The sequence below is a fragment of the Oryx dammah genome, unplaced genomic scaffold, assembly GCF_014754425.2.
Source record: "Oryx dammah isolate SB20612 unplaced genomic scaffold, SCBI_Odam_1.1 HiC_scaffold_4, whole genome shotgun sequence".
Classification (NCBI taxonomy): Eukaryota; Metazoa; Chordata; class Mammalia; order Artiodactyla; family Bovidae; genus Oryx; species Oryx dammah.
Window position 1 is genome coordinate 58852751 of NW_024070188.1, and position 21966 is coordinate 58874716.

Below are 21966 nucleotides of genomic sequence, written 5' to 3' on the forward strand. Positions count from 1 at the left end.
AATACCTGGAGTAGCAGGCAAATTTGGCCTTGGAGTACAAAATGAAGCAGCACAAAGGCTAACAGAGTTTTGCCAAGAGAACGCATTGTCATAGCAAACACCCTCTTCCAACAATACAAGAGAAGACTCTACACATGGACATCGGCAGATGGTCAGTACTGAAATCAGACTGATTATATTCTTTGCAGCCAAATTTGGAGAAGCTTTGTACAGTCAGCAGAAAACAAGACCAGGAGCTGACTCTGGCTCAGATCATGAACTCCTTATTGCAAAATTCAAATCTTAAAGTAAAGAAAGGAGGGAAAACCACTAGACCATTCAGGTATGACCTAAATCAAATCCCTTATGATTATACAGTTGAAATTACAAATAGATTCAAGGGATTAGATCTGATAGAGTGCCTGAAGAACTATGGATGGAGGTTCGTGACATTGTACAGGAGGCATTGATCAAGACTGTCCCCAAGAAGAAGAAATGCAAAAGGCAAAATGGTGGTCTGAGGAGGCCTTACAAAGAGCTGAGAAAAGAAGAGTAGCAAAAGGCAAAGGAGAAAAGGAAAGGTATACTCCCTTTGAATGCAGAGTTGCAAAGAATAGCAAGGAGAGATAAGAAAGCCTTCCTCAGTGATCAATGCAAAGAAATAGAGAAAAACAATAGAATGGGAAAGACTAGAGATCTCTTCAAGAAAATTAAGGATACCAACAGAACATTTCATGCAAAGATGGGCACAAAAAGGACTGAAATGGTAGGGACCTGACAGAAGCAGAAGATATTAAGAAGAAGTGGCAAGAATACACAGAAGAACTCTACAAAAAAGATCTTCATGACACAGGTAACCATGATGGTGTGATCACTCACCTAGAGCCAGGCATCCTGGAATGTGAAGTAAAGTGGGCCTTAGGAAGCATCACTACGAACAAAGCTAGTGGAGATGATGGAATTCCAGTGGAGCTGTTTCAAATCCTAAAAGATGATGCTGTTAAAGTGCTACACTCAGTATGCCAGCAAATTTGGAAAACTCAGCAGTGGCCACAGGACTGGAAAATGTCAGATTTCATTCCAATCCCAAAGAAGGGCAATGCCAAAGAATGTTCAAATACTGCACAATTGCACTCATCTCACAAGCTAGCAAAGATGCTCAAAATTCTCCAAGCCAGGCTTCAACAGTACATGAACTGTGCACTTCTAGATGTTCAAGCTGGATTTAGAAAAGACAGAGGAACCAGAGATCAGATTGCCAGAATCTACTGGTTCATAGAAAAAGCAAGAAAATTCTGGAAAAACATCTTCTGCTATATTGATTACACCAAAGCCTTTGACTATGTAGATCACAACAAACTGGAAAATTCTTCAAGAGATGGGAATACCAGACCACCTGACCTGCCTTCTGAGAAATCTGTATGCAGGTCAAGAAGCAACAGTTAGAACTGGACATGGAACAACAGACTGGTTCCAAATCCGGAAAGGAGTATGTCAAGGCTGTATATTGTCGCCCTGCTTATTTAACTGATATGCAAAGTACATCGTGCAAAATTCCAGGCTAGATGAAGTGCAAACTGGAATCACAATTGCCGGGAGAAATATCAATGACCTCAGATATGAGGATGACACCATCCTTATGACAGAAACTGAAGAAGAACTAAAGAGTCTCTTGATGAAAATGAAAGAGGAGAGTGAAAAAGCTGACATCTGGTCCCATCACTTCATGGCAGATAGATGGGGAAACAGTGGAAACAGTGAGAGATTTTATTTTTGGTGGGCTCCAAAATCACTGCAGATGGTGACTGCAGCCATGAAATTAAAAGACACTTGCTCTTTGGAAGAAAAGCTATGACCAACCTAAACAGCATATTAAAAAGCAAAGACATTACTTTGCCAACAAAGGTCCATCTAGTCAAAGCTATGGTTTTTCCAGTAGTCATGTATGGATGTGAGAGTTGAACCATAAAGAAAGCTGAGCGCTGAAGAATTGATGCTTTTGAACTGTGGTATTGGAGAAGACTCTTGAGAGTCCCTGCAAGGAGATCCAACCAGTTTATCCTAAAGGAAATCAGTCCTGAATATTCATTGGAAGGACTGATGCTGAAGCTGAAACTCCAATACTTTGGCCACCTGATGTGAAGAACTGACTCATTTGAAAAGACCCTGATGCTGGGAAGGATTGAAGGTGGGAGGAGAAGGGGACGACAGAGGGTTAGATGGTTGGATGGCATATCCAACTCAATGGACATGAGTTTGAACAAGCTCCGGGAGTTGGTGATGGACAGGGAAGCTTGGCGTGCTACAGTCCATGGGTTCGCAAACAGCTGGACATGACTGAGCGACCAAATTGAACTGAATGAAAGTTGCTAAACAGATGAAAGGTAACAATTTTGTATAATGACCATTTCGAAAAGGGAGTCTTGCACAGAGTTATGGTCGAGAATGAATGAATTTGTGGTTGCTGGGGGGGAAGGATAGGGGGAAAGGATAGTTAGGGAGTTGAAGATGGCCAGTACACACTGATGTATTTAATGGATAACCTAGAAGGACCTACTGTATAGCACAGGGAACTCTGTTTATGTGGCAGCCAGGATGGGAGGGGAGTTTGTGGGGAAATGGATACATGTATATGTCTGGCTGAGTCCCCTTTGCTGTTCACTTGAAACTATCACAGCATTGTTTGTTAATTGGCTATACCCCAATACAATAAAATGTTAAAAAAAAATAACAGACTCTATATGCAAAACACAAAAGCAAAAGGAGTCTTAGCCCCTTTATCACAATCATTATTATCTTAATTCAGTGGTCTCCAGGATGGATGCTTATGTGTCACACACACACAAGGTGTTTCATTGAGATAAAGAGAAAATATATTGACGTGTGTATGTATACACACACATTTATGCCCCACAATTTCTACTGTTGTCTGTTTCACCACGCAGGTTCATTATAAATACATGTAAATGATTACAACTTTAAAAATATGTATGTGATTTATAAATAAATTAACTATATATGAATTTGGGGTACACACTCAAATTCTGTTACTGATAGAACATATAGTGTAAAAAGTTTCCAGACAGCAATTGAAAGCATTTTCTTCTGCAATAATTTTAGCTTGTGTGGAATATGCAGTAAATCCTGTTGAATTGATTGCAGTATTTATATGCTGTTTCATATTAGATAAATGTTTACAATTAACAGTCTAACTTGAACACACAAATTCAAATAAAGTTCCCTTCAAAATAGTCACATTAGAGGCTGTACCTAAATACCTGTATTGCTTCCATTGTGCCAAATAAGTGGTGGAACTCATCTTTTGGAATTATCTTTAGATTTCTAAAATATTTCCTGATTTCAAACCTTTATCCTTTTGTGGTAATCATGATCTTTAGAAATAGGAGAATAATTTGAACCCAAGGCAATAAATAAAGAACACAGTTAAAATGTCTCTCTCTATATATATATATGTATATATATGTATGTATTTTTTTTCTTTTTATCAAAAATATTATAAAGTTTTTACCATGCCAGAACTGAGCACAGACTTCCATTTGGGATAAGAAGGAGCTCCAATAAAGTAGCAAAAAAAAAAGAACATCATTTTAAAAAAAAAGAACATCAAATAATGAGGCTGCTTTTCTTGCATGACTCAGAAACTGGCTCTAAGAGCAGTTCCAAAAGCAGCCTTCTCCTGCTTTCTTCAGCAGTGACATGTCACTGAAATAATCATCACCTCCCGGGATAGCCCCCTGGTCATACAGCATTTATTTCACAAACAAATTCCATTATTTTAAAGTATTATCAAAATGCTTTGTTCATATAGAAAACAGAGACATTCTCTATGCCTACAGAGGCTTAAAACAGCATAACTTGCAGAGTAGGCAGGGCAAAGTGATGGAAAAAAGGGCACCACTGATTATTTAATACCCATGATATGCCAGGAGTTAAGCGTCACAAACATTTTAAGGGGTGGGTTGTTCTCCCCAGTCTGTACATGAGGAAAAATGCTCAGAGAGGGAATAAGATGTGTGCAAAGTCACAGAGCCAGACAATGGCAGAGATGAGGCCTGGGGCTCTGGACATTTGACCCCAAACCCCATGTTGTTTCTGCTAATAGAATATCACATGGCATAGACAAGTAAGCTACCATGAACACAATATACAAGTGACATTTCCTGAAACAAGGACGGGCAATTAAGTATGTATAGGCAGTTGTGTGAGTTCTCCTTTAAGTTGGAATAATTCTAATTATCTTGTCTCAGATCACTGGGATCGTTTTCCATCAAAAGGAAAAACTTAAGAAATATTCAGTGAAATAGAATGTCCGTACAGTGGTACAGAACAGCAAAAGGATCAGGGGCATGTTGGAAAGGTGTGGGAAGATAAGCCTACCTTTCTACCTGCCACATGGTAGCACCTGTGTTTGGTATTTCACAAGTAGTAAGGATTGAGGCTAATGACAAGAGCCTGTGAGTTGGACAAACCTAACTTTGAAAGCCCAGTGCTGATGCTTACAGCTTTCTGATCTTGGGAAAATTAATTCTTCATTCTCAATTTCTGTAAAATGGGAATAATATTGTCTTATAGTGAATGAGAAAGAGATAACATGTTAACAGCTTAGCAGAACATTTGATGTGAATTGTTGCTCAAAAAATTGTAACTGTGATTAGTCATTTTTACAAATGTTACCCAATTTAATGCTCATAACCCACTCTGCTGTAATTTATTGTGAGCCAAGTTCTGTGGATGAGGAAACTGGGTTTTTAGGGTTTGAGAAAATCAACCAAGGTCACAGAATGTTAAATGCTGGTACAAATATTGGAACCAGGTCATTCTCATAACACAGCTTTGTCCCTAATACTGTTCTCTGCTACAGGAAGGGGACCTGCTGTAGCTGACCATGTTGAATAATGGTTTACTCAGGGAAATTTGAAAAAATTAGAGTGAAAATGTTTTTACGCTCAATATTTTCCAATCAAAATGAAAATACCTTTATTGAGTTCCATGAAAAACAACTTAGATGACTTTGTTTATTGAATTATTGCTTATTTATTTTTAAAAGTAATTTGGTCATTGACACTTTTTCTTTTTTTTTAATTTTTCTTTTTTTTTTACAGTAGGTTCTTGTTGGTTATCTCTTTTAAATATAGCACTGTATACATGTCAATCCCAAGTTCCCAATCTATCCCCCCACCCTTCCCCTGCTGGCAGGGGGGAACCATAAGTTGGTTCTCTAAGTCTGTGAATCTATTTCTGCTTTGTACATTAGTTCATTTGTATCATTTCTTTTTAGATTCCATACAGAATTGATATCATATCATAATTATTGACATTTTTCTTAATATCAGTAAGGAAATTGGTATTGTAGTCTAGCTAGTAAGACATTAATATCTTGGCATATTAAGAAGTGGCTTAATAAGGAATGTTGTTTTATCAGACCCTACTTCTGAAGCTGGGGACCACATGCAGCTCAGGAGACATTTGAAGGGGACAGAGAGGACATTGGGTCGTCTCAGCTCTACTACACACTAGAGCTCCAAGAACAACTGTGTTCATCTAACAAATATTTACTTATCAACAAATATTTACTCAACAGAGGCACACATGCTTCCTGCTCTCATGGAGCTTACAAGCAAGTGAAATTATTTGAGATTGTGGTAGCTGCTTTGAAGACAGTAAAAACTAGATCAGATAGAAATTGACAGGGGAAGGGAGGTGACATTGATACTGAGACCTGAATTACAAGAAGGCGCTGCGTACAGATTAGGTGGGGAAGGAGCGCGGTGGGGCCAGTTCCAGGCAGAGGACACAGAAGGGCCCTGAGGCGGGAACAATCTCCCAGTGTTCCAGGAATATAAAGGAGCAGTGTGACTGGAAGGGTGTATACAAGGGGGAGAAACACAAGATGAAAGCAGAAAGGCAGGCAGGGGGCCGCAGCAGCTCCCCCGTAAGGCGTTTGGGATTTATTTAGGTGCAGTGGAAGTTGTTGTAGGGTTTTAGATTGACTTGGGACCTGGTGGTTTAAGATCGACTGCTGTGTGGAGAAAAGAGTTCAGAGGAGCTCGGGTGAACCCCAGGAGATGATTTTGAAGGCTGCTGACTTTAACAAGGCTTCTCGAACAAATGTGAACCATAGTGAGCCTCAGAGTTTGTAAAACAGAAATGGCTGGTCCCACCATCAGAGTTTCTGATCTTTTAGTCTGAGGGGTGGGAGCCTAAGACTTTTTGTCTTTGGACTGAATTTCAATAAGGTTGCTGAAGGTCTTATTAAATGCTTTACTATCTCCTTGGCTTTCACCGCCCCCCACCACCACCCTATGTGGTGGATACCGTGTCACCCAGCTCACAAGTGGTTTGGCCAACCAGCACCCACAACTGTTTCCACCTGCTCTTAATCTACACTCTTTTGAAGTCTATTGTCTTTCCCCACCACCTATAAAAATAAAACCCATGGATCATTTAGGAATGCCATTTTTATTCATAAATTGCTCTGTATAACTAACTTTTATGTTTTAATTAGAAAAAAACTTTAGAAGAATCCTGCTTCAGTTTATAAATAAATAATATTATGCATTTTCCAAGGATCTCCCTAAGATGCGATCATTTTGGACTCTGTTCAGTTGTCAACAGAACTGTTCCTGGGTATTTACCGTGATGGCAAATGAAGGATGTTGGTATTTGACTTCTGCTGCCTGTGGAACTGACTGAGCGCCAGTCGGCATGTATACCAACACAACTCTCAAATGAGAGTTTGTAAATTTGGCAGGACACAGACCAGGAATCATCCCTCATCTGTTAGAGTTTATGAAGATTATTCCCGTTCCCCGATTAACTACATATAGTATTTTACCCGAGAAGTTGCAGTAATTCCTCTTGGTTAGAGGGAAGCGTGAAGGAAGCTAAATAAATTGTGCTTCAGGGATTTAATCTGTTTTGGAGCATTAATACATCATGTGCTATGAGGCTGTGATTCTCTGTAAAGTTATTCCACAGGAAGGATGTAAAGCCCATAGCCCAAGTCAGGGGAAAGACTGAAAGAAAAGTGAACAGTTGTATTGTGAAACTGAAATTCAAGCTCCCAATACTGCCTCCCCATTTTAGACAACCTCTTACATAAGAGCAGCACTGGAGAAATGATACGCTCATCAGGATAAACCCACTGGATACTTTTATGTGAAACAGTCCACACACACTTACCTCGAAAGGCTCCCAAAATAGCATGAAAAGATTTTAAATGATAAGATTGTAGTGAAGATAAGTGGGGCTTTCCTGGTGGCTCAGTGGTAAAGAATCTTCGTGCTAATGCAGGAGATACGGGTTCGATCCCTGGGGTTGGGAAGATCCCTTGGAGAAGAAATTGGAAATCCACTCCAGTATTCCTGCCTGGAGAATCCTATGAACAGAGGAGCCTGGGAAATTGGAAATCCACTCCAGTATTCCTGCCTGGAGAATCCTATGAACAGAGGAGCCTGGAGGGCTATAGTCCATGGGGTTACAAAGAGTCAGACACAACTGAAGCAACTTAGCAAACACACACGCACTGTTATTTATCAATACCAGAAATTTGTAATCCTTTTATAAGATGAATTGCCTGTCAGTACCTATGTCAGTATGTAAGACGTGGTACAAAACACTAACAGTAAACATCAAAAATAAAAAGATAATGTGAAAAAGAAAAACACATTTATTTACAGGCACAAGGATCCATGCATTAATAACAGAGCAGCAATGTGATTGCTTTTGCCTCTACACCAATGAATGAACCATTATAAAATTTTTATGGCACACGCTATTACAGTCATATTCATAATACAGTGTTGGAGGCATTGTCACATTAAAAAAGAAAATAACACTTACCTGTGATGATAAGCTGATATGAAGTTTTTCCAGTTACTAGAGAGAGGGCTGTACTGTACAGTCATGTAACTCTTTCAAAGAAAAGTTATAAAACAGCAGGGAAACTAACACATTCTTAATTTTATATATCTCTCACCTTACGCACATGTAAGGATAAGCTGTACACTTCAATACAAGTCTTTGCTCACGATGTTCTACACGACAGATAACTTAGGTAGTGATGATTATGGGACAAAAACGTGTCATACGGTCCTTGACATACAATGATTAGGTTTATATAGGGAGACACTCAACACAGACACAACAGATAAGCTTATTAACTGTCATGACGATTACTATTCATCAGGTCTTTCCCTTCACCCTCTTCACAGTGGGCAGGCTAGAGAGGAGGAGGAAGAGGAGGGGTCGGTCTTGAGGTTTCACCAGGTGGTAGAGGCGGAAGAATAGGAGGTGGAAGGGGAGGCAGAACAGCAGGCATACTCAGTGTAACTTTACAGAAATACATCACAATTTCTGTCTGACTCTGGCTTTTTCATTTCTCTATAAATGTTTCTGCAAGGCCCAATCCTTCCACTCTTTGCTACAGTTTCAGTTCCCATATCATAGAAGGGTCCGTGTCATAAAAGAAATCAAAAACCACTTTGAACAACAGAATGCTTCTGCCAGATTGTCTAACATCAGTTTGTTTTAGTTTATTAATTCTTTAATTTCAATATTTTAAAATTTTTACAATGTTGTGTTGGTTCCTGCCATACAACAACTCAAATCATTCCTAACTATACATACATCCCTCTCTCTCCCTAGTCTCCCTCCTCTCCCCCGATCCCATCCCATCCCTCCAGGTCATCACAGAGCAGCAGGCTGGACTCCCTGTGCTACACAGCAACTTCTCACCAGCTGTCCGTCTTACACCTGCTAGTGTATATGTGTTGATGCCACTTTCTCCGTTCGTCCCAGTCTCTCCCTCCCCCATTGTGTCCACAAGTCCATTCTCTACAGCTGTGTCTCCCTTCCTTGCAAATAGGTTCATCAATATCATTTTTCATTCTGTGTTGCTGTTGTTGTTCAGTTGTTAAGTCGTGTCCAACTCTCTGTGACCCCATGGACTGCAGCACACCAGGATTCCCTGTCCTTCACTATCTCCTGGAGTTTGCTCAGATTCATGTCCATTGAGTCAGTGGTACTATCTAGCCATCATCCTCTGCTGCCCTTTTCGCCTTTTGCTTTCAGTCTTTCCCAGCATAGGGTGTTTTTCAATGAGTCGGCTCTTTGCATCAGGTGGCCAAAGTTGGAGCTTCAGCTTCAGCATCAGTCCTTCCAATGAATAGTCAGGGTTGATTTCCTTTAGGACGGACTGGTTTGATCCCCTTGCTGTCCAAGAGACTCTAAAGAGTCTTCTCCAGTCCCACAGATCAAAAGTATCAGTTCTTCAGCTCTTAGCCTTCTTTGTTCGTCCTTTGTTTTTTGTTTTTCTTTGTTTTTCTCTTTCTTACTTACTTCACTCAGTATAACAGACTCTAGGTTCATCTACGTCACTGAAACTGACTCAAATTCATTCCTTTTTATGCCTGAGTCATATTCCGTTGTATATATGTACCACATCTTCTTTATCCATTCTTTTAATGGACATCTATGTTGCTTCCATGTCCTAGCTATTAACAGTGCTGCTATGAACATTGGGGTATGTGTGTCTTTTGGCAACCCACTCCAGTACTCTTGCCTAGAAAATTCCATGGACAGAGGAGCCTTGTAGGCTACAGTCCATGGGGTTGCAAAGAGTCGGACACGACTGAGTGACTTCATTTCACTTCAGGGTATATGCCCAGTAGTGGGGTTCCTGGATCATATGGTAGATTTATTCCTAGTTTTTTCAGGAATCTCCATAGTGTTCTCTGTAATGACTGTATCAGTTTACATTCCTGCTAACAGTGTAGGAGGGTTCACTTTTCTCCACATCCCCTCTGGCATTTATTGTTTGTAGATTTTTTAATGATGGCTGTTCTGACTGGTGTGAGGTGACACCTCATTGGAGTTGTGGCTTGCCTGTCTCTAATACTTAGTGATGTTGAGCCTATTTTCTTGTGTTTATTGCCCATCTGTATGTCTTCTTTGGAGAAATGTCTGTTTAGATCTTCTGCCTTTTTTTGTTGTTGTTTGATTGGATTGTTTTTTTTTTCCTAATATTGAGTTGTATGAGCCATTTATATATTCTGGAGATTAATCCTTTGTCAGTTTTTTAATTTGCAGTTATTTTCTCCCATTCTGAGGGCTGTCTTTTAATCTTGTTTATTGTTTCCTTTGCTGTGCAAAATCTTTTAAGTTTAATCGGTCCCATTTGTTTATTTTTGTTTTTGTTTCCATTACTGTAGGTGGATCACAGAGCATCTTTCTGTTATATATATCAGAGTGTACAGCTTGTTTTCTGATACTGCTTCTTCTTCACCATCTAGCATTGGTTCAGAAGCACTCACTTCCATCAAGTTGTCCCCGGTTAATTCCTCTGGTGTGGTGTTTATTAGCACTTGAATTTCTCTGTGATCTACATCTTAAAACCTTTTGTCCCCACCATCCTTTGCTGTATCCACCATCTCTTTCAAGATTTTCTTGATTGGCTCTTTTGTAAATCCTGCGACATCATGCACAAAATCTGGACACAATTTTCCCCAGTAGGAGTTTATTGTTACTGGCTTGATGGCTTTCAGGGCTTTTTCTGTATCAGTGATGGCATTTTCGATGACATAATCCCTCAAGATGTTCATGATGTTCTCTGTTGAGGTTCTCTTCCACAGCACTGACAATCCTTCCCATAGAGTACCCTGTATAATGAGCCTTCAAGGGCCCCCTGACCCACTGTTCTAGACACTGAATTAGAGATGTTGTGTTTAGGAGAAAGTAGAACACTTTACAGTGCCTTCGGTGTTGAACTCATGGGGTCTGGGTAGCTAGGGGCATTTGTCAGATATCCAAAGAACTGTAAAAGGCAATCCCTTACTAAGAAGTTACTTTCTGACTCCAGGGTCAGAGCATCAATAGAACCAATCCAGCAAAAGTGTTTTCATTGTCAGGCCTTCTTGTTGTACAGTCGGAAGACTGGCAGCTGGTGTTTATCCTTTCCTTCAAGGCTTGGGGTTAGCAGCTTTATATGTCAGGGTGATCCTGATCATAAACCTGACTGCATTTGCACAAAACAGTGGTATTAGACTGTCCTTTCCTGCCTTAAATCCTGGTCCTTGCTTCTCCTCCTTATTACCAAGTGTCCTTGGTGGCATCTTTTTTTCCAGAATTGGGCACTTTCATCTACAGTAGAAATCTGTTCAGCAGATATTTTCTCTTTCTGTGATTTTCTTCATGGTGTCTGGGAACTCATCTGCTGCCTCGTGGTGGATGAATCTTCTTCTCCCACTATCATGATGTTTTTAAAGCCAAGCCTCTTTCTAAAATTACCACACCATCTTTGCTGGCATTAGTTTCTCCAGCTTTAGCTCCTTCACCTTCCTTTGGGTTTGAAAATGAAAGAATTAGTTGCAAGAATACTTCCCATTCCCTTCTCCAGGGACTCTTCCCAACTCAGGGATAGAACTCAGGTCTCCTGCATTACAGGCAGATTCTTAAGTTGCCAAATAATGGCTTCAGCTTTTCTCCAATCATACTAATGTCTATAGGTATGTCTTTCTTAAAGCAATCCTGCACCCACGTCAAAGCTGGATTTTCCTTGTGAGATAAACAGATATTTCTGGACAAGAAGGGTTTTGAGCCTGCTGGTATAGCTGCAACCATGGCTTCACAAATTTCCTTTACTTTTTGCAATAGTCTTTATGCTGGATTTATTTATCTTGAGATGGAGGGCAGGCAAAGCTTCAGACTTCAAGCTATGGCACATACCAAGTAATTCAGGTTTTTTTCTTGTCCATGTCATGACTTTGCTTCTTCAGTGCGCTTCTAGCATCACTAGGGGCACTTCGTTTGGGTCCCCTGGAGTTGTTTAAGGTTTATGGTATTGCAGTAAACACAACACAAAATACACGAAAACTGCAAGAGAGCACTTTTTACTGTAGTATCCAATTTACTGGAGAAATGAACTGCTCACAAGGAGATGATTAGCATCACTCAGCATTTCAGGCAGATACTTGCAACACTTGAGCTCACCAGATAACAGGAGATAGCTACAAAATTATTACAGTAGTACAATGTGGACTATAAAGTGAAGTGAAGTCACTCAGTCGTGTCCAACTCTTTGTGACCCCACGAACTGTAGCCTACCAGGGCTTCTCCGTCCATGGGATTTTCCAGGCAAGAGTACTGGAGTGGGTAGCCATTTCCTTCTCCAGGGGATCTTCCTGACCCAGGGATCGAACCCGGGCCTCTCCCATTGTAGGCAGATGCTTTTGTCACGCGAGTGTATGTTCCTCGGTTCTTTGTCTCGTCACAACAAAGATTTGGAGCGATGGACATTAAAGCCCTCGGCGCGTCACAGCTCTCAGGTCTTGGACAAACCGTGTTATAACTCTTAGGCAAATCAGTGTTACAGCTCTATTTTATTTAGAGGATAGCAGGAGAATCCATCCTCGAAGTGTGAGGGCATGCCAACCCAAAGACTTGAAGAGAAGAGAGTGGAGGAGCGCATGGGAGAGGGAGAGAGGGAGAGAGAGAGAAAGCGCTTTGGCTCCTCCTTTTATGGTTTTTCCCTCCACCTGGGCCTGCCCTATGCAAATTGGGCTTAGCCAGGAGTGCTGTTTGTTCTACCTGAAGTCTTCACTCTGGTCTTTGGACCTTCTTTTGTTCTATTTTCACGGGCTTTTCCCTTCCTTGTCTTTTAACCACCGCCATTTTGGACTACTTTTCCCTATTTTATCTACCTAACATTCCCCCCTCAAGAGATGGGAGGCCCAATTCTTTGGGAATAGGGGCGTCGAGGTCTTTCTGGCTACTTCCTGCTGAACTGGGGCAACGAGGGGTATTGGGCCTCCCCCTCTTGCTAGTCTCAAGCCTCGGAGTCCTTGTAGTGGTGTCCATCTAAGGGTGTGTGATATTTTTCTTGGTCGGCTGTAGTTTTATATGTTTGTTGAACTGGCACTGCATGTTGTAGCTTGTTGACAGGTGTATTGAGTATCCTCTTCTGTTTTCTTCCACGGCTTGACTCGTGAGTAGTGAATCCAGGTGTCATGTCCTAGTACTTTGACTACTGATGGCAGAGGCTTAGCCTCTATGGTCTCAAAATTGGAGACTACTGCATACCCAGCTCTTCTTTTTCCATCCAAGACAAAGCTGCTTCCATCAGTGTACCAGATTTCCTCAGGATTGGTCAGAGGATCTTCTGACAACCCCTCTCAGGGTTTTGTCCAGTGGTCCAAGGTTTCTTAACTGGAGGTCTTCTGGGCTCTGAGACTGGGCCACGTGAGCTTTCTGCTGAGTTTGTTTTTCGCTGTCCCGGTTTCCAGCACGATGGGCCTTCCCCTGCGCTGGGTTTCTTTGCCTTCCGCTTCTAGCACGGGAGCTTCACTGAGTTGGGCTCCTGCTGTGCTTGGCCTCTTCCGTGTGGAGGTTGTTTCAGCCAGGTTAAATCTGAGTCACGGCACCATAGATGTCACGCAAATGTATGTTCCTCGGTTCTTTGTCTCGTCACAACAAAGATTTGGAGCGATGGACATTAAAGCCCTCGGCGCGTCACAGCTCTTGGGTCTTGGAAAAACCGTGTTATAGCTCTTAGGCAAATCAGTGTTACAGCTCTATTTTATTTAGAGGATAGCAGGAGAATCCATCCTCAAAGTGTGAGGGCATGCCAACCCAAAGACTTGAGGAGAAGAGAGAGGAGGAGCGCGTGGGGGAGGACGAGAGGGAGAGAGAGAGAGAAAGAGTGCACGCACGTGGGAGAGAAAAATGTGGACTATAGTTAATTTATTTCAGTTACAGTTTAATACTGCATCTTTATATTTGTATACATTACTCTTGACTGTGAATGGTGTCATGAATTGTCTGTGCATAAGTTTTGATAAATTTTAACTTGTCTTAATAGATTTGTGTGTATCTTATGGTATTAGATGGTAAAATAGACTAGTATCTATTTATACTTTATGGATTCATGATATACCTAACTTCAGAATATTTTTTTCTATATTTCTAGGCTATGTGGTTAGCCTGCAAGTTTTCTCAAATTATTGCAAATCTCAAAAAAAGTTTCAGATATTCATTGAAAAAAACTCCACATATAAATGGACCTACAGGGTTCAAACCTTTGTTTCTCAAGGGTCAACTGTACATACGTACGTAAAAGTAAAGCTAAATCAAAGATAGTGACATTTCTCAAATCCTCAGAGGGAGCTTGAGAGATGGCAAAACTTGAAAATAATACATGAGAAAGATAAGCGGTAATTTGTTTCTTAAAAAACACAACTTCTGGAGGCACCTTTTGTAACCTTCCCTAAAGTTTCAGTCTCAGTTTATTGATTTCAGCTAATAAACATTCAGCCTCATATCTTGGGGAGTTGGAGGGGCAGATGAGATTATTAAATTTACATAATTCATCATCAACTCTCCTTTGTCTAAATTCATGTCTCACTTATCTTTACTACAATCTTTCACTAAGGTACTCATCCACCTTTCTCCAAGTCCTAAGGCTTGCCGTCATTTGCCATTTCCATCATTTTTCTCTCGGTCCTGTGCTTTCTAGGTCATCCTCCCATGGTCTTTCTTGCCACTGTCTTAACTTTTCCCTTTCTATCCAAGTGCTATGCTCTAAGTTATGTATTGTATAAACATAATACTATGCTATTTTTACATTTTAAAGTATTTGTGACATATTATAGGCTGGAAGCAAGTTCCATCAATCCAAAGTCTCTGTAATAGCAATGGTATATAATATAGCAATTCTAGTTGTAGCATATTAGTACTGCTGTAACTCCCCTCAAAGTATATTTAATCTGTTATTAGTTTAATAAAGGTGGGTGAGCTTTATTCATTGGATTCTCTTCTGATCTAAACAATAGAAGCTAGTAGTAGTAGATAAGCTGTGTAATATTACTTTCATAGTTTCTGATTACTTAATATTGACTACTGTCTAATTACAAATATGATGCTTACATCAAACACTTGAATTTTGAACAAATCGTTTTAATAGAGAGGAAAAATTTGCTAGCTTTTCATGTTTACCTGCTCTCTAACAAACAGTTGGATATATGACTAAGAAAAGGGGCAGCGCAAGTCACTTGGTCCCTAAGTCCACAGAAGATCTTTATGGTGATGAAACTGGGACAGTGCATTCTTATTCATAACTTTAAGCCATTTCTGCTGCTGCTGCTGCTAAGTCGCTTCAGTCGTGTCTGACTCTGTGCGACCTCATAGACGGCAGCCCACCAGGCTTATAGGGAATCTTAATTCCCGAGAAATTATACAGAATCATCATTCTACTCAGTCATCAAACTGGCTCACATCTTAAGAGTCATTTGGGAGCATCTCAGAGATTTAACTCCCAGGAAGCCAGAAGGCCATGCTAGCTCTGGTCTTCCCTAACAGTCCCAGACCTTCAGGAGAGCTCTTAGATCAGTGCTTTTTAAATATTAACATGTGCATGAATCACCAGGTGATCTTCTTAAACTATAGATTCTGCTTCAGTAGACCTCTGGGGTAGTTCTGTGAGTCTGCCTTTCTAAGAAGTACACAGCTGATGCCAGTGCTGCTGGTCTGTGGGCCACACTTTGAGTAGTAAGGTCTTACTCAGCTGATTCTCAGTCTTGGACTGAGAATTCTCACTACATTGGAATCACTGAGGAGCTCTCAAAGTGCTGGTGCATGAGTCCCACCTTAGAGAATATCTGATTGAACTGGTACAAGGCAGTGGCCTGGGAAGCAGGATTTTTCAAAGTTCCTCAGTTGTTTCTCATATGTGGTCAAGTTGGAGAGCCTAAGCCTTAGACATGATCATCCCAGTCCTGGATGTGATTCTCACCTCTCTTTTGCAAAAAGTCTCATCATCTTTATCCCTCTTTTTCTCCATCAGACCCACCTTGCAAAAACAAACAAGCGAACAAAAAAACTACACAACATCACCAAAAGAAACAGAAAACCTTGCCCAACACCCTACCTGTAGCTTAAGCGGCTGAATGTGGCCCCGAGTCCCCCGTGGGTCCCAGCACTGCTGGTCTAATTCTTCCAGCTTATCATTTCAAACCTTCTTTGCTCTCACCCCCTCAAAGCCCCCGTCTCCATTCTGCACAAAACTCCTCTATCACTTTAAGATAAGAAAGCAAACTGTAAGAATCACTTTATCTTTGCATCGTAACCATATTCTTTTCCTGCTCTCTGCACCCCCACCATGCCCTGGCTCCAGGCCCTCTCATTTATCCAGTGAATCACCTCCTGAAAAGACCCCTTTCATTCCTGAGTCCTAAGTGCCCCACTTTTCTGGATTATTTCCATCGCTCTTTTTTTAACAATTTATTTTTAATTGGAGGATTACTGCTTAACAAAGTTGTGTTGGTTTCTGCCATACAACGTAAATCAACCATAAGTATGTGTATACATGTATCCCCTCCCTCTCGGACCTCCCTCTCGAACCTCCCTCCCAGCCTCCCTACCCCTCTAGGCCGTCTTTTATGTGCTGTAACAGTCCCATCACCAGCAAAGCCTTTTGAGCCATTTTCCAGTCACAGCCCACTTTCTCTGCTCTTCCCTCACTTGCCAGTCTAACAACTCTCTTCAAGTCTGAGAAGTGACCTGCATGCCAGATGCAGGGTTTATCTTCCTGGGGTCTCTCTCACCTGCATTTGATCCAGGGAGCACTTCCTCTTTATTAAAATTGTTGGCGCACGTCATGTCCCTCACCTGGGTCACTCGGCCTCTCACTCTCCCACACACACTGGCCTCAGTGTTGCCTCTCCAGATATCCCCAGCTGCCTCACCTGTGCATGGCCGAACTCTCCTGTTTCTCAGGGCCCCTATCCTCAACTGTCATCTCCTGGGAAAGGCCTCCCCTGCACTTTCTTTACATGAGTCTTCACCACCCAGCCCCACACCCTCTGTGTCTGCTGACTGATTTTTCACCACCTGGAATATTTTCCTAGGCTTTTGTCCATGAATTTATCAGAGGGCTCATCCAGTAATAAAATAAACCCCATAAGAGCTGGGACTTCGCTTATTTAATTTTCTGCTCTCTGCCCAGAATTTGATCATGTCTGACACGTAGTAGACACTCAATAAATACATGCTAAATACATGAGTGTTGCTGAAACCTTTCTCCAATTCCCCCTGAGAACGCATAAGCCCACTGGCTGTCCATTAGAGACAAACAACTCAGTTGCAAAATTTCCCTTCTGATTCATAACTGAATGTCAGTGGCATTTCTTGTCTCTGATGAAAAGAGTTTATGTATTCTAACTAACCCACTAGCTGTCTCCACCTTGATTCGTGGAGCTGGTTTGTCTTCCTTTTCCTGTAATGAACTGGCACATCTTTGGCCTCTGTGTACACATGTCTACAAACTTGCTTCAGGTCTCCAGGGAGTAACTGTTCCAAGAGCTTGAGTTCTTTAGGGGGAAAAAAAAAAAAAAGAACCCATTTCTTTAAAAATACATAATTGCTGCCTCTCCTGAGATATTTTTACAGTGTGTCCCTGGAGGAGGAATTCCAGCTGATGGGCCAGTGCAGGGCAGAGGCCCCTAGACAGACTGTCTGGCTCCAACTCATGCTCTGTGCTAACACGGCTAATAGGCGTTAGAATTTTGATATAGAGAAGCGCCGTCCTTGATCCTGACTTTGTTCTACAGTGTTCACATCCGGCTGAGAAGCACACAGCTGAGGGCCAAGAGCTGCTCATTTTCTTCATCTCCTCTCTGTCTCTGTTTCTGGGGCTCTTGTCTCTCTCTCTCTTTCCAACAGATGTCTTAGGAATAGGTTCAGTATTTCATAGAGCACACACAGAGTAAATTTCAATTGGCAGAGGTTCAGTTTGCCCCACATGAAACTTTGAGCTGACTGGAACTGTTCTACATGTATAATACGCATCAGAGCTGCCACAAAACCCTGTTACTGCCTTTATTATCCCGCTTTCCCCCTGTATCCAAATGTTCACTGTCACTTCATTCCAGACCCTAAACTCAACACTCACGACAGTTAAACTGAGAAAAGGCAGTAACCCTTGATTCATAAGGTGCCCATAATTCTACAAACATCTAATGAAAATGAGCAAACATCTCTGTATAAAACTTAGGTTCAGTTCAGAAATATGTTTAACTCTCAAATGCCTGATAAAACCGTGGGATTGTAGGCTCTGACAACTCCTGGCTGGTGGTCTGGCGAGGGAGAGGGTGCCCAACATGAGAGTGACCTCCACCAAATTCCTGCTCATCTTTTTGGATTCTTACATCTGTGGGCCCTTCCGCTGGAAAACAGGGCACTGGAGTCTGCTTACTTAGAGTTAGCTATTCCAGTGACTTAGTAAGCTGGATGGGAGGGGAGTAATATTAGATATATGAAAGTAAGCCCTTACTCGACCTTCTCTTAGAGACAAGACCAGCACCTCTTACAAGCATGGTTTTCCTTGGCTTGTGGGACGGCTGTTCGTAGCACTTCTGCGCCAGGCCTTCAAGATAGCTTTCAACAGGCCTGGCTCTCTCAAAACCTTAGCAAAATACAGCTAGTTCACACTCAGGCAGACCTCAAACCGAAACTCTCCCAGTTAACAAATGATGTTTAGCCAAAATGCTTAACTGAGTCCTGGCTCTAGGAGACTGTGTGATGTGGGATTGCCATAGCTCAAGAAATAAACCAGCGGCCCCTTCATTGCAACGGGATTGCGTTCCAGTGCGATTCTCAACAACAGCTTTGATCATATCCTATGCTAGGCCTCCTTGTTGGAGAATTCCTGTTGGTTTTTTAAAAATTATATTCGTTTGCATGTCCACTGGCTGCCCAAAATGCATTCTTTATGGATTTTCCTATCACTGCTTGGGTTGCATGGAGAGTTACATACTACAGAAGCGTGGCATTGATGAAAGTAACAATCAAAGAGGAATGGTATGTTTTCCCCCCTTCCCATAAATCTGATCTGTAAATGCAAAGAATGGGAGGCATGAACATAAGAAATTTAAAAATTGTATCTAAAACTTAAAAAAGAAAAATTGGCAAATAATAGGATAAGACTTTAAGCAATCTAGTCTTGAGAAAGAAAACCTTTCCTATAAAGACATTTCTGAACCCCCGTCTGAAATACATATCTTTGGGGCAGTAATCATCAGAAATATAACAGAGTCCTGTGGAGCTCGGTTTTATTGTCTTGCATCAGTGAACATTCCTCAAAAGCATAGAGTGTCACTAATGGAATTATATGTTTTCATGCTATAATTACATTTGATTTTTCCTGATATTTCTGTAGGCTTTTTGTTCATGGTCCCATGATTAGACAGAATATTTACAACTTTTTTTGTGTTATTAGCCTATTCAGTCCCCACACCCATCCCCCTCATAATAAAAGACTAGAAATAGGACTTTTTAACAGAAAAAAGATAATTTAAAAAAAATTTTTTTTCCTTCAGAGGTTACCTGTCAATATCAGCAACAAAACACAAACAACAACAAAGAGAAATAAGAATTTTATACTTGAAGGAAATAGAGTAAGAGATCACTCTGAGTTTTGAAACTCTTTGAGACACAAAATAGGCACTTAATCTTTTTTTTTCTTGATCTTGAATGAATACTTGTTGGATGAAATGGAATTTATTTGATCTTGCTTGACTGGTAGCTCAGCTGGTAAAGAATCTGCCTGCAGTGAGGGAGACCTGGGTTCGATCCCTGGGTTGGGAAGATCCCCTGGAGAAGGGAAAAGCTACCCACTCCAGTATTCTGGCCTGGAGAATTCCATGGACTGTATAGTCCATGGAGTCACAGAGTCGGACATGACTGAGCGACTTTCACTGTCACTTTGGGTGTGTGGATGTGTGGAGCACTTGGGTGCTCCAAATGATCCTGTCACTGGAAGAAAGATGAGTTTAGCAGCAGAGTAATACTGACCGGAGGACACAATACCAAGATGCCATCAAGTATGTGAACAGTGAATCTCTGTTTTTGTGAAGAGAGAATGTCTAGCTATGAAATCACAGAAATCTCCAAGAAAGAGACATCAGCAGTTAGAATATTATGTTGACACCCAACATATGATTGTCTTCTCTTCATCTTCCCTCACATCAAGTCTTAGCTTTGCTCCATATCTCAGTGACCTCTTTCCTTCTAAGCACTCAATTCCTATTCTGTACATTTTCATCACTACAGAATAGGAGAATGACACTTCAAATATGCATACACTCTAAGGTTTTCCCCCCTCAAAACATATTAGAAGTAAAAGAGAAAAGAATGATTCTTGGTGTATAGGTATGGAATGAAGAGAGTCTTCTGCTTGCTAAGTAGAGTAAGTTTGGGAGTCTATATGAACAATGCTAGTCCTGACCTGGGTTGTATAATCTTATCATAAAATGAACTGAAGTTAGCATTACATTTCCCCAAGTTTAAATACATTTCTTGAAATGCCATTTATTAGATCATTGAAAACACAAGTGTGGTTCTCTGTCCTCAGATCCCTACAATCTGGCTCCTAGCCCAGCCACTCAACCCAAATCAGCCTCCAAGGTCTTCCAAAATAACTTCTCAGCCAAAACCAATAGTATCCTGTAGACTTGTCAGCTGCATCTGAAACCATTTTTTTCTCCTTGCTAACACCCATTCTGGTCTCAGATTCTGAAGATTCATCCTTTCCAGACTTTCTATTTTCTCATCTCCAGAGTCACATCCAGAGCAGTTCTCCTTTAGAGATCTTTCCAACTTTGTAATTTTAAACACAAGGCTTGTGCATGAATTATTTACCTAGCTCCAGCCCTAAAGTCTCCTTACTTTTAAAAATAAAGTTTTACACCTCTGTGCCAGGCTTTCAACTGTAATTAATTGTGGTAAACTACCAACTCTGATTTTCATTCTCAACTCCTTGCTGCTGTATAATCTCTTGGTTTCTGTAAACAAAAATTAAGTCACTTTGACTTTTTGCTAATCCCCTTACTTTCATTAAACTTCTAGATGTATATATTTTATTTTTATACATTTACATATTACATTTACTGAATTAATGTTTCTTAATCATCCTCCACCCTTCCCTCTTCATCCTTAGTCAAGTGCTGGTGAGATCATACTTTATAAAGATTCAGATAAATATTGTCTGTTGATCAGAATGCAATTAATAAAGAAGGTGTGGTCCCATCAATCTCTACCAGCTCTTCCTGTCCCACTCCAAACAGCACTGCCTGCTCAGATCCTACAAACATCCAATAAATCTTCCTTTCTCTCTCTCTTCCACTTCTTAGTTGTTGTCATTCTTAAAAGGATGTCCTCTACTCTTTTTAACAGATCTGCTCCATTCTTCAGTGGAGAATTACCTTTCTCCAAAGGACTTTCTGTGGAGTATATGTAAACTTCTGTGAACCAGCTTGCTTCCTTCCTCCTCTTCTCATGAATATATAGCTTTATGTGAAAGCATATCTAAGTCATCTTTCTGTGCATATCAATTCCTGTAAATTCACAGATGTATCAGTATATCTAGCATATTTTAGATAACACTTTAGAAAGGCATCTTTTCTGTTAATCAGGAAAATCTTTTGCATTCTTAGGTTAAAAATCCCTATAGTCTCCCCATCCCCACAACCATATGCACTTAAGATAATTTTCAGTAACCACAGTTATTATTAAAAACTACTTCATACTGTGTGCATTTCCTTTTCAGGATCCCCCCATGGCTGTAACCCTTGGACTTCGAATGGAGGAAATGATTTTTAATCTTGCTGATACACATTTATTTTTTAATGATTTAGAGGTAAGAATTTTAAAAGGTAAGAATAGTTGTATCCAACTATTAAAACTCATCTTTTCTAGTTATATGCAGATAACCTTGAAAAAAACCTGGAAAGATAGAAATTTAGCTCAAGAGAAAAGTAAAGTTTCTGTCAAGGGAGAGATTGTGTATGCAAAATAAACAAAAGCTAAATTGTGTTCATGAAAGATATATATTTACTGGCATACACTGAGAATAGAATTGTCTTCAAAAAGGAGGTCTTGCCTTGCTCTCCCATACAATACACCCCTATCTGCTGCTCC

At 40.8% G+C, this 21966-nt stretch overlaps 1 protein-coding gene across 8 annotated transcripts in view; it reads left to right on the forward strand.

Annotated features, from left to right (window-relative positions):
- Window positions 1-21966, forward strand: part of EYA4 (EYA transcriptional coactivator and phosphatase 4) — a 367841-nt gene that overhangs the window by 325194 nt on the left and 20681 nt on the right. For all 8 annotated transcript variants that reach the window (XM_040239258.1, XM_040239259.1, XM_040239262.1 and 5 more), the window contains one exon: window positions 21596-21685. In XM_040239258.1, coding sequence (XP_040095192.1) covers window positions 21596-21685 — 90 coding nt within the window. The remainder of the gene's footprint in view (window positions 1-21595; window positions 21686-21966) is intronic.